Source organism: Aristolochia californica, unplaced genomic scaffold (assembly GCF_029961685.1).
Source record: "Aristolochia californica isolate CCGP_79_NKW_82.1479 unplaced genomic scaffold, dmAriCali1.0.hap1 SCAF_2, whole genome shotgun sequence".
In the NCBI taxonomy this organism is placed as follows: domain Eukaryota; kingdom Viridiplantae; phylum Streptophyta; class Magnoliopsida; order Piperales; family Aristolochiaceae; genus Aristolochia; species Aristolochia californica.
The window spans coordinates 40,870,138-40,881,625 of record NW_027181881.1 but is presented as its reverse complement, the minus strand read 5'-3'; the positions used below and the strand labels follow the sequence as shown (position 1 = coordinate 40,881,625).

At 36.8% G+C, this 11,488-nt stretch overlaps 1 protein-coding gene across 1 annotated transcript; it reads right to left on the bottom strand.

Annotated features, from left to right (window-relative positions):
* Positions 1-1,986: 1,986 nt before the first annotated feature.
* Positions 1,987-2,621, bottom strand: LOC137955069 (basic blue protein-like). The gene is made up of 2 exons (XM_068801942.1): positions 2,429-2,621; positions 1,987-2,305 (listed from the first exon to the last, which is right to left on the bottom strand). Exons 1-2 carry the CDS (start codon positions 2,619-2,621, stop codon positions 2,106-2,108), a joined length of 393 nt encoding a protein of 130 aa, XP_068658043.1. The 3' UTR covers positions 1,987-2,105.
* Between the last annotated feature and the right edge of the window lie 8,867 nt (positions 2,622-11,488).

Here is an 11,488-nt window from a genome sequence, read left to right as displayed (position 1 = left end):
CATACGACTAGGAATAATTTTCTTCTCCCATATTGTGTTTTGTCCATGTTGGGTCTCAATGTCCTTTTTCATCCCTATCTTGAAGGGGAGAAGTAGAACAGGAAGGAAAAGAAAGAAGTATTTTATTCCACGTGTTGTAATAATTTTCATATGACTAAAATATTCAAGAACAGGGGAGAACAAAAGACGAAAAATTTGCATCTATGAAGAGTTTTTTCACCAAAGGCGAATTGAATACCAAAAATCTTTTTCCTTGCAAACCAAAGTTATGAACTTCAACTTGAGGGGGAGTATTGTAGAGCAAGTATGAAAATTTTTAACATGACTCTCACAAAAAGAACTCTCACAGAGCAATAATTAATATAGCAAAATCTTACAGGAGTCTCACGGGAGGATGTCTGTGTTTTAGTTATTTTAGTCTTTTATGTATGTTCAATTGTATAATTATTCTATGAGTTATCTTTAATTGTTAGACTTTGGGTGTAGCAGGGATAAGGGTAGTTTAATTATACTACTTGTTTTCTCTATTATAAACAAAGGATTATTGTACTCGAATTAAAACAAGTCGGTGAAATATTTCTCTCTTTAAAAAATTTAACACTTTATTTTCTCAGGAAGTTGTTTCTACTAGAAAGAAGATTCCAAGGGTTTTTATGTTATAGGGACATGGATTTAATTTCTTATATTATGTAAATTATAAATATGGAAAGGTTTTTTTCGTAAACCCTAACTTCTCACACCTATTTTCTTCCAAAAAATTCCAACAGTAAATACCAGGGAAAATCTTCAAGTTGAACAAGTTGTCTTGCAAAAGTCTCATAAGAATTTTTTGGATTAGAAGTTAGATACGACTATACACTCACGTCAATAAGGACAACGTCATGAGTCAAAAACCATTTGATATGGTTTAGATAATCACATAAACATGATAGGAGGGAAAAAGTGTGGAAGAGAGAGAAAGAGAAAGAAAGAGATGCATCAAGTGGTACTCCAATTCAAAGTCTTCCAAGTTAAAAAAAATGTTGAATTTTCCTGCCTCTGTAGCAACTTGAGTTCTTTAATTACTTCATAATATGGGGAGAAGGGAATAGGGGAAATAGGAGAGAGATAGAGCTTGGGGAGGGAGAGGGAGAGTAAGCGGGGAGGAAGGATAGAAGGCTGGTATAGGGAGGGGGAGAGGAGGGGTGAACAATCAACTACTTTGAAGTAAGTAGTTTATTTATTATCTTTCCTTGATTTGATAGCTTAAATTTATTAAACAACTTTATTTAAAAGTGGATTAAAATAACATGTGACAGGTAGAATTTATCATCACGAAGTAGGGGGATTATGATAGATTGTTGCATGAATGATATTTATTTATTTTTATATTCGTATGTGTTTCTTTTCATATTTTGGGTTGGGTGTGGAACACAGAGAAAACTGCAAGGGAGGGGTGGAGGGGAAGAGCTCGGAGGAGGGCATTGAGGGGAATAGGAAAGAGGAAACATGGGAAAGATTGAGAGAGAAGGGGGTGAAGAGGTGGGGGAGGGGGAGGGTCAGGAAGAGGGAGAGGGAGATGATGGGGAAGGGGAGGAGAGAGAGATTGGGCTAGCCAGGGAGGGGGAGAGAGGACTATTTTTATTTTTTTATTTGTATGTGTCACCTATATTTTTATGTTTTGAATTGGAGGTGGGATGGAGAGAGAGAGAGGGTTGGTCAGGAGGAGGAGGGGGGAGGGGGAGGGTACTTTCCTTAATGGGGTTATCTTGTCTAGATTAGAAATTGCTCATCCTAGAAGTTACTTAGAAGTAGGAAGTTTTTAATTTAGTTTTTGGAGTCCCAAATTAGTGACTGTACTAATTATTGTTGAATGAAGAAAGGAGAAAGGTTGAGTCACATTGGATTCAAGCCCTTCAATCACATAGAGAGAATAAATACAGCCCATTTCTTCAAATTAAATGGGTCTTATTTACTTTCCTCCAAATCTGCTGGCAAATGCATGCGTTAGAAACGAATAGAAGGAGAAGATGGGAGTTCTCACTTAACAGATACTTATTTCATGATATTTCAAGCGAGAATACTTCAGCGCCGGAACTCGATACAGAAAGATGCATGGTAAAATGCTATTTGGCATTTACTATCATCCTCACGCCCTTTTGGCAATGTCCTAGTCGACCACAGAAAAAATAATTGGGACCTGGAATCAGTTGGATCTCGTCCATTCCCGACTGGTGTATCACGGACTCCTTGGTGATATCGCACCCTCCGTAGAACTTAGGACTGGAAACCACGACGTTGTGCACGTCCGCATCATACTTGAAAACTGCATCAAACAAGATAAAATACTAGAAAAGATCGTCCCTGAATCCAAACAACAATTAAAATGAAGATGGCAGCAATGAAAACTAGAAACTAGAAAGAACTCGTGTGAAGCTGTGTGTCTTACTCAGGATGTCTTCGGATGTGAAATTTTTGCCGGTAGGCCAGTCTTCAACGCCAAAATCCCAGCCATCGTCATCTCCCACCCACCAGGAGGCTCCATTGACCAGCCCATGCTGCGCAAGGAGGACGCATATTAGAGCTAGCAGAAGCCCAATGGAACCCTCTCTGGGAGCAGTCATGGCGTCTCTGGGGGCCATCTTCCACTACAGGAATAAATAGAACCTGAAGGTATCTCCAGCAAATCAATGTTTATGGGATTTTCTGGATGTGCAACGGGCAAGCTAATTAATAATTGGGACGGTACAGAAATAAATTTCGGTTAAAAAAGGCAACTTTGTGAAAGCAGTTTGTATTTTAACACTGTTCATAGCTGTTCTTGGGGTTCTTGTCAGTGAGAAATTGATTACGAAGCTTTACACCTGTGGCCGTTTGAACAGAAAATGTTGAGTGATAGGCCATAGTCAGCCTGCATTCTCTCCCTTGTATAGGTGACAAAGCAGAACTATTAGAAATTAACGGGGTTCAAGAGGTTTTTAATTAATACATTCCATTATACAGTATGCAGTTAGCACCTTATAGATCCGATGTGACCTCCTTCTTCTATTGTTTATTACACTGAAGCATAAAAAATGTTCTTCATATGTTCCCTCTTAAGATCATTCCAAGGACTTTAGTTCAAGATGAATTGATCACCTTTAACAATGGCCTCCACAATAAGTGAAATCTTAGTATGCCTTTACCTCATGTGGTCAACTCATATCATTGGTTGCAAGTAAAATGTTATCCACATACAAAACGATGAAAATGATTTTACTCTCATTAACTTTTTGGTATATACATTGATCCATAAGGTTTTCAACAAAACCAAATAAATATATGACCTCATGAAATTTCAATTGACAATGATGGGCTGCTTGCTTTAATTTGTATATGGAATTCATAAGCTTGCAAACCAAATGACTTTATTTACTCTAAATCATCACTGAGAAATGTTGTTTTCACATCCATTTGATGTAAATCTAAGTCAACATAGGCAACCAAGGCCATGATGATACAAAAGGAGTCTTTCTAGGAAACAAGAGAGAATGTCTTTCTGTAATTGATCGCTTCCTATTGTGTAGATCTTTGGTTATGAGTCTGACCTTGTATATTTCAATGTTGCCTAATGAATCATTTTTTTATTTTTGGTTTTGAATACCTATTTACATCTAATGGCTTTTACCCTATTAGACAACTCAACAAAGTCTCAGACTCCATCGGTCGCTATAGAGTCTCTCTCATATTTCATGGTGTCGAACCATAAGTTTGATTTAATACTGTTAACCACCTATGAAATTGTTTTAGGGTCATTTTCATTGGTCACATCATAGTCAAATTCTTGTAAGTACACGACATAGTTAGTAGAAACTATTGATTTCTAGATTTTAGTAGATTGTTGTAATGTCATATCAACTTCTTGTGGAGGTGATGGTACAACAAGATACACATGTGGTGGAGGTTGGAAATACGCCTCAAATTCGGTTTCCATCCTTTGAATAACTCAAAAGGCATTTTAGTGACCGCCTTGGTAGGAACCCATTTTAATATATAAGTTGTAATTTGTATGACCTTGGTTCACATGGCTAAAGATAGCTTGGAGTTACTAAGCATACTCTTTACCATGTCAATTAATGTTTTATATCTTCTTTCTACTACACTATTCTAATATGGCAAGCTAGGCATAATGTATTGTCCAACAATAACTTGCTTTTGACGAAAAAGAGCAAATGGACCAGGTGTTTCGCTCTTGTTGTGAAGCAAGTACAGATGCATGAATCATGAGTAATCATCAGTGAAAATGATAAAGTACTTTTGACCATCAAAATTCACATAAAGACAATAGATATGTGTATATATGATTTTTAATATCTCAAAACTCCTCTTAGCACCCTTTTTGGTTGTGTTTGTCTACTTCCCTTTATGCAGTTCACCCAAAAATCAAAGTGTGTAAAGTCAAGAGTCTCAAAGACTATCATTTATGAATCTTTTAATTCTATTAATGGAGATGTGTCCCAATTTCTAGTGCCACAACATAGAGTATTTCTATTCATGACACAATGCTTTAGACTAGCACTACCATGCATAGTCATAACATCATGGGATACAATGTTTTACAAACATAGAAGCACTCCACATGTAAATGCATCCTATTTCGTGAACACATGGATTGTTCACTTGCTTGTCGATTACCTTTAATTTAGGAAACCATACATTGTAGTCAAAACATGGATTGAGGATCCAGAGTCAATCCACCAAGTGTCATGAGAATTAGTTACCATATTAGATTCATAACACACAAGAGATAAGAGAGTATCTTTCTTCTTGAGCTAAGTCTTTCTTTTAAACATTGCTTCTTCTTTTTAGACAAGGAACATTTGGAATCATCCTTGTTAGCTTTATGGGGAGGCTCTTTGCCTTTCCCCTTGTACTTCTATGGCTTGCTTCTTGACTTTACCTCAAGTTGTCAGATGTGCACTTTTAATTTTACCCATTTATTGCAGCAATCTTCCTTTCTCTTCAACACATAAGATCATAAGTTTGTTGATTGACCATTTCTCCCTATGTGTGTCATCTAAAATTTTAAATGAACCATATTGAGGAGGAAAGTTAAGGATGAGGTGTAACAAAAATGAATCAGATATCTCTATCTCGAGAGACTTGAGGCGGACAACTATATCTTTCATCTTCATGATGTGATCTTGTACACCTCACATGTCTAGGAGCCTCATGGAGGGCAACTGATTTATTAGGGTGTTGGCTAAGGTTTTATTTGAAGACTCAAAATTATTTATCAGTGGCCTTTATGTAATCCTTGACATCTTTGCATTCAAGGATGGAGCCACGACTACAATGCGAATTTTAATGAATATCATGTTGAGATGATTGGATCCCCTAGCGTTCATATAATGCATTGTTGCTAGTCCTACTAGTGTCAGTGGGTGCCAATGGCTCATCCTTACAAAGAGTGTAGTCAAGGTCCATGCACCCTAAACGAAGGAAACTCTCTCCTTCCACTCTATATAGTTGTCTCCATTCAATAATGGAAAATCAATTTTATCATCATAAAAAAATAAAGACCGTGAAACTAAAAATAAGGAAATAAAACATTCATGTTTACATCATAAAAAATTTAGGCACTTCATACAATTAGAATAACATCAATTTGTTATCATTAAAATCTACAACTGGGCAAAGATTTTAACACAATTATTTCATAATTGAACTTTATGATGAAATTCGAAAACTAATCATATTGCTCGATGCCTGTAAGCTAATCAAGAAATAAATAAATTTTATTCCATCCTAAGTAAATATGCAATATATGAATCTCCCTGAGGGTAAAATAATTGCAATTACATATTTAATTACAATTTGATATCATTTATATTATAGATAATTTATTTGAGGCATATCGAAATAAGCATGACTTAGATAATAGTCAATTTAACATGCTAAATTATCTCAGTCAAACAAAACAAAATTAAAGAACAATTTGGACTACATAAACTCTCATTATGATTATAGTAGTCTTGCTAAATTGAGCTAGAAATTTTAAAATAGGTCTTGTAACAAAATTTGTACGTCAGTGAAATGAGTTTATTTTGTAGTAATTTTACAAACTCAATTATTACCATGATTTGTTTTTAAACTTGTCGTAAGGGTTTTGAGTAAAAAACCCTCTTTTCTTAGCCCAAAATAAGGTTTTGGCCCTTATAATGGTTTTGGACTTTGGCCCCAAAAACTTGTTTTTTTAACCGGACCGGGTCTTGGTTCAATATCCTCCAACTTGCATGCCACATGCCCCAACTTGCTTCATTCTTGATTCTCAGTTGTTTTTCCTACAATTTAGAGAATAATAGGTATAAGTTTGATTTGTTTATGTTTTTTATGATTGTTCATGTAATTTCTTAAATTGAACCATATGAAGTGCTTTTAGCTTAAATATATTGATCACTATTAATTTTAATAAAGAAGAATATTGATAAAATTTTGATTAAAATTCAAGACGTATATGTAATTTGACTACATATATGTGTTTTTAGTCCAAAAGTATACATGTTAGTGAAAACTAATACTGATAAGACTATTAACCAAGTAACTTTGATAAATCCAAATTTGAGCTAATAGTTAATTGTATGGACTCTTGGATGCCTAATAGTCAAACTATTTGTAATTAATTAATAGGATTCCATTTGTTAACTCTACCTATTGGACATGAATTGACGTATAGATTGTTAGTAACTAATTAAACCATTTGCATAGAGCCTAATTGGCAATTCAAATGATGTGTAAATGACTAGTGGTACTCTATCATTTAACTCATTATCTACTAGATATGAATTGGCAAATAGATTTTTATCATTTAATTATTGAACTATTGATATTAAGAGCACAATATGAAATGCAATTGACTATTGGACTCCTTAGTAGTAAAAAATAAATAAAATAGACAAATAGAATCCCATCTATTAACTCAATTGACTGGGCTTGTGTAGCCTAGTTGTGGAAAGAGTCTGAGAAAAAGTTTTATGCCTTACAAGCCTAACAAATTCAAGAATTTAAGCTTGATGACTCACCTGTGTTCTAGTAGCTTGATATTTTTTAAATAGCTTCTATAAATTGTATCGACTACATATTATCCAAATTTTATCTTAACTTCATACAATAAAAATAATAATTATTTATTAATTTTAGTACAATGATTGAGACAGGGATGGAGGAGGGGTATGTTAGGTCGCATGAGGAACAAAGCTAGAGGGAGATGACTAGGCTAGTTAACTTTGTTGCTAATATTTTACTCTTTTAAAGTTCTCTTAACCTTAGGTCCTATGTTAACAATATTAATAGCAATTTAATATGAAAAATTAGTTTCTCAACCAAAGTGACATACACAAACATTCAACCATCAATGAACATAAAGTTCTTATAGTGGTTCTCAGTCGGATTTTAGATTGTTAATCTACTACCAAGTACCTTTCACTTTGAATTTAAAGATTTATTATGCTTAGTTTATCAAATGATACATGCACAATTGTCTCCAAGACATTTATAATGCTACCCACACAAGGACGTATACCACCAAATTAATTAAATCAAGTAACTGACACAAACTCACCCTCACTTAGGAATACAATGGAAAACACCGTAGCCTAGACCCACAAAGGGATTTTCTAGTACATAACTAGGCTACACAAGCCCAGCCACACAAGGATTTACAACAGTTCACTAGGCACACTAACATAGATCCAAGAATGAGATTTTAACATTGCCTCCCATACAAGGACTAATCACATACAACAATAGCAAGACTCACAATCATTCTCTTTAGCTATACAAGACTTAACTCAATAAAATTGAGATGAGGACGACCTTGCCAACATAAAGTTTGACCCAATTTGTAATGGTTACTCACTTACTCTTCAACCTAATTCAAATAATTCTAGATAGGAAAAGTTAATAATCAAGGCACAAACAAATAAGTACACTGTACCTACTCAATATAATTAACAACTTAAATAATCCTTAATGGCTTGATTTAAAATGTAAGTTACAGGTAAAACATAAATTGGTTTTAAATCAAGAGCATACGTACAAAGCAACACAATTGAGTATATGAAAATATAGTCCATGAGTAGTAGTCTAAACCTTACCGAATGATCTCAAAGTGCAATGTTAATAGTTCAGTGTATTGGCCAAGTACTATCAATAGATTTCAAAGTAAGTGCACATAGATACTTAGATTTTTGAAAAACATTCCCCCTAAATGCTAAAATTACACAAGAACCTCTTCAAATTCAAATGCTAGGGTCAATACTATGATATTCAAAATAAGGACAACTACTCTACTATAAGAGAAGCTAAGTAAATAAAATTTTTAAAGGATAGGCTTAGAGATACTTAGCTCAAAGAAAATCTTAGGTGAAATAAATTCTTGTTGATTTTTAGGACTCCATAAATTTAGTTCATGGAGAAAAAGGGAGATAGACCCATTGGAAGAAAACTGGAGGAAGAAGGGTTATGGACTTGATTATTCCTAACTCTCCCCCTGAAGCTCTATTTATAGATTTATGAAACTACTGTATTACAATAATACCCCTAAACTTAAGGTTTAGGGTTTTAACCCTAGAACTTTAACTTAATTACATCAATGCCATCTCTATGAGATGACCCTTTATTTACCATCTTGCCATCTTGTATGTAGGCCTATGGGCCTTCTCCTTGATCTGTGGGCCTTGAGCATGTCTTCTATTTCTCTTAGATGTATTGGTCTTCCTTGGTCTTATGGGCTTGGACCCATCTTCTAATACACTTGGATATGTGAGCCTTCCTTGGTCGTATGGGCTTGGGCCCTGTCTTCCAACACTCCCCCTCAAGTTGGGGGTGAGAGAACAACATGAACTCTTAGGTTGTTGTAAATGATGTTTAAAATCTTTTTTTGTATAATATGCCTTCATCTTCCAACACTCCCCCTCACACGGATGCTCTCGTTCATGAGGCCCAACTGGTATAATATCAGTAAGAGTAAATCACTCATAGCCGCTAAAACATTGCTCTGAAGTGTCCACCTCTACCACCGTGTCCCTCCACAGGACAACGACTCTCAAGTGGTAGAGTAATATATGATATTAATGGGGGGAAGTAACATAAATATAATAATAAGTTCCTTCATCATGTACTTCCAACCACAAATATTTTTTATATTTTTTACGGGGATGAAGTTCCTTCGTCATGGACTCCTAACCGAGCGGTCTCGACTGATTAATTGAGTTTTCGAACGTGGGAAACATGAATTTTGCTACCATATCATCTTCCTCCTCAGCTTCTTCGGCGGAAACAGAGCTCGGCGGGAGGAAAATTTCCCACAGAGGCCCAAAGGAGTTTCTGAAAAACAACAACAAAGATTTCTGGAAGATGCCAGCAGACCACCAGTGTCTACTTCTTCCCTGCGATGTTGGTGATTTCCGAACTCCAGAAACAACAACTCCCCAGAAATTCAGGGTAGAGAGTTTCTGAAATAAGAAACTGTTGAAATGTATATGTTGAAATGTATAGCTGTATAGCGTGATTGAAGGAAACTGTATAGCGTGATTGTTTCCTCCGATCCCGTGATTATATTCTTGATTCTATTCCTTGATTTTAGGATCTAAATTGATCCTAAAATCAACTTGTAATGTATTATAAATAAACTCATCGAAAAACCATTTGTTCAACCTCTGTTATTATTTTTGGTTCTCTCTGTTTTACATGGTATCAGAGCAGGAGAATTATCCTCTCTTTTCCGTCGCAGAAAGTCGAAGCTAAGTGCTCCTGTAATCGCCGAAGGAGGAAGCCGGAGGAAGGAAAAAATCTGTCGGAGTTTCAGAAAAAAAAAATAGAGTTCTGCAACTCCATATTCCGGTTGTCCCAACGCCAAAAGAACATCGCCGACGCCAACGACGGCACCACCACCTATTCCGACTGAAGCCGACGCTCCGCTGTCGTTGCTGACGACGACGGCTGCCGTTGTCGAAGACGAAGGTTGTCGTTGCCGAAGACGAAGCGGTTTATTTAGTCGGAGTCACGTCGCCAACGAGTGTCGACGAGTGCCGACGATCGCCGATGAGTGCCGACGATCGACGACGAGTGCCGACGATCGTCGACGAGCTCCGACAACGGCACCACCACTCTGTTCTGACTGAAGCCGACGCTCCGCTGCCGTTGCCGAAGACGACGATATTTTTTTTTAAACTTAGGAACTGTTCATTTATTTTCCTGCCGACCCAGACCAGCGGGTCGACCGAATCGGACCGAACCGGTCTAAACTTGAACTGGATCGGACCAGCACTGGAGCGGACCAGAATTGAATCTGCCCAGATCGTACCGAACCGGACCAGATCGAACCAGACCGGCCTGAACCGAACCGGACAGGATTAAAAAAATAATAATAATAAATTTCAGATCGATGGCCACCACTATAGGCGCATCCACCGAACTTATCCCATCACCACAAATTATAGTCCACCAAGATAATTCTGCGTTTCCAACTGGAATTATCCTCGATAAGACCAATTATTCATTATGGTCTCAACTCATGGAGATGCGAATTGGCGCACGCAACAAAGTTGGATACCTCACCGACGAAACAAAAAAACCAGCATCTGGTGATGCTAATCTTGGAGCATGGATTACTGAAATTCAAAGAGTCAAAAGTTGGCTTATTGACTCCATGAGTCCATTACTCATGCAACGATTTATTCGCCTCTCCACTGCCAAGGAGATATGGGAAGCACTATCAAAAACATTCTATGATGGATCCGATGAAACTTGTATATTTGAGCTAAACCAGAGATCTTTTTCTACCAAACAAAATGGTAGACCGTTACCCACATACTACAATGAACTGGTTGCTATTTTTCAAGAGATTGATCATAGAACTATATCTCAGGAAGGAACAGTCGAAGGGCTAATCCAGTTGCACTCTCAAATGGCTAGGCTTTGGGTTCATATTTTTCTCAATGGGCTTGACTCTGAATTTGATCAAGTTCATGGAGAAATTTTGCGAAAAGATCCCAAACTTGATTTGGAGAGTACATATGCATATGTCAGACGCGAATATCAATAGAGACAGACAATGGGGAGCTATCGCCCAGTCTCCGAGAACTCGGCGATGTTGGTCAACCAAAATCGACAAGGATCATCAAGCAGTCGGAACCCTCAATCCTCTGGCAAAGGTAACAATCGTGTATGTATTCACTGTGGAAAAAAAGGACATTCACAACACCGGTGTTATGAGATTATTGGCTATCCGAAGTGGTGGGATTTCTCAAAAAATCCCCGTAACAAGACTGCTGGGAAAGCTATGGTGACATCCATGGAAGAGAATCAGGAGCTACCTACTGCAAATGTTGCCCATCCAGGTATTCTCGATAATGCATTAGTATTTTCTGTACATTCTAAGAATAGACCTTGGATTATTGATACAGGTGCATCTGATCACATGACAAGGGATCCCAGTCAGTTACAATCCATCCTACCTTCTCCACAA

Coding starts and splice junctions, on each gene's coding strand:
- LOC137955069 (XM_068801942.1), bottom strand. CDS start 2,621: ATGGCCCCCAGAGACGCCATGACTGCTCCCAGAGAGGGTTCCATTGGG. Junction 2,306..2,428: donor CACATCCGAAGACATCCTGA/GTAAGACACACA, acceptor TGTTTGATGCAG/TTTTCAAGTATGATGCGGAC.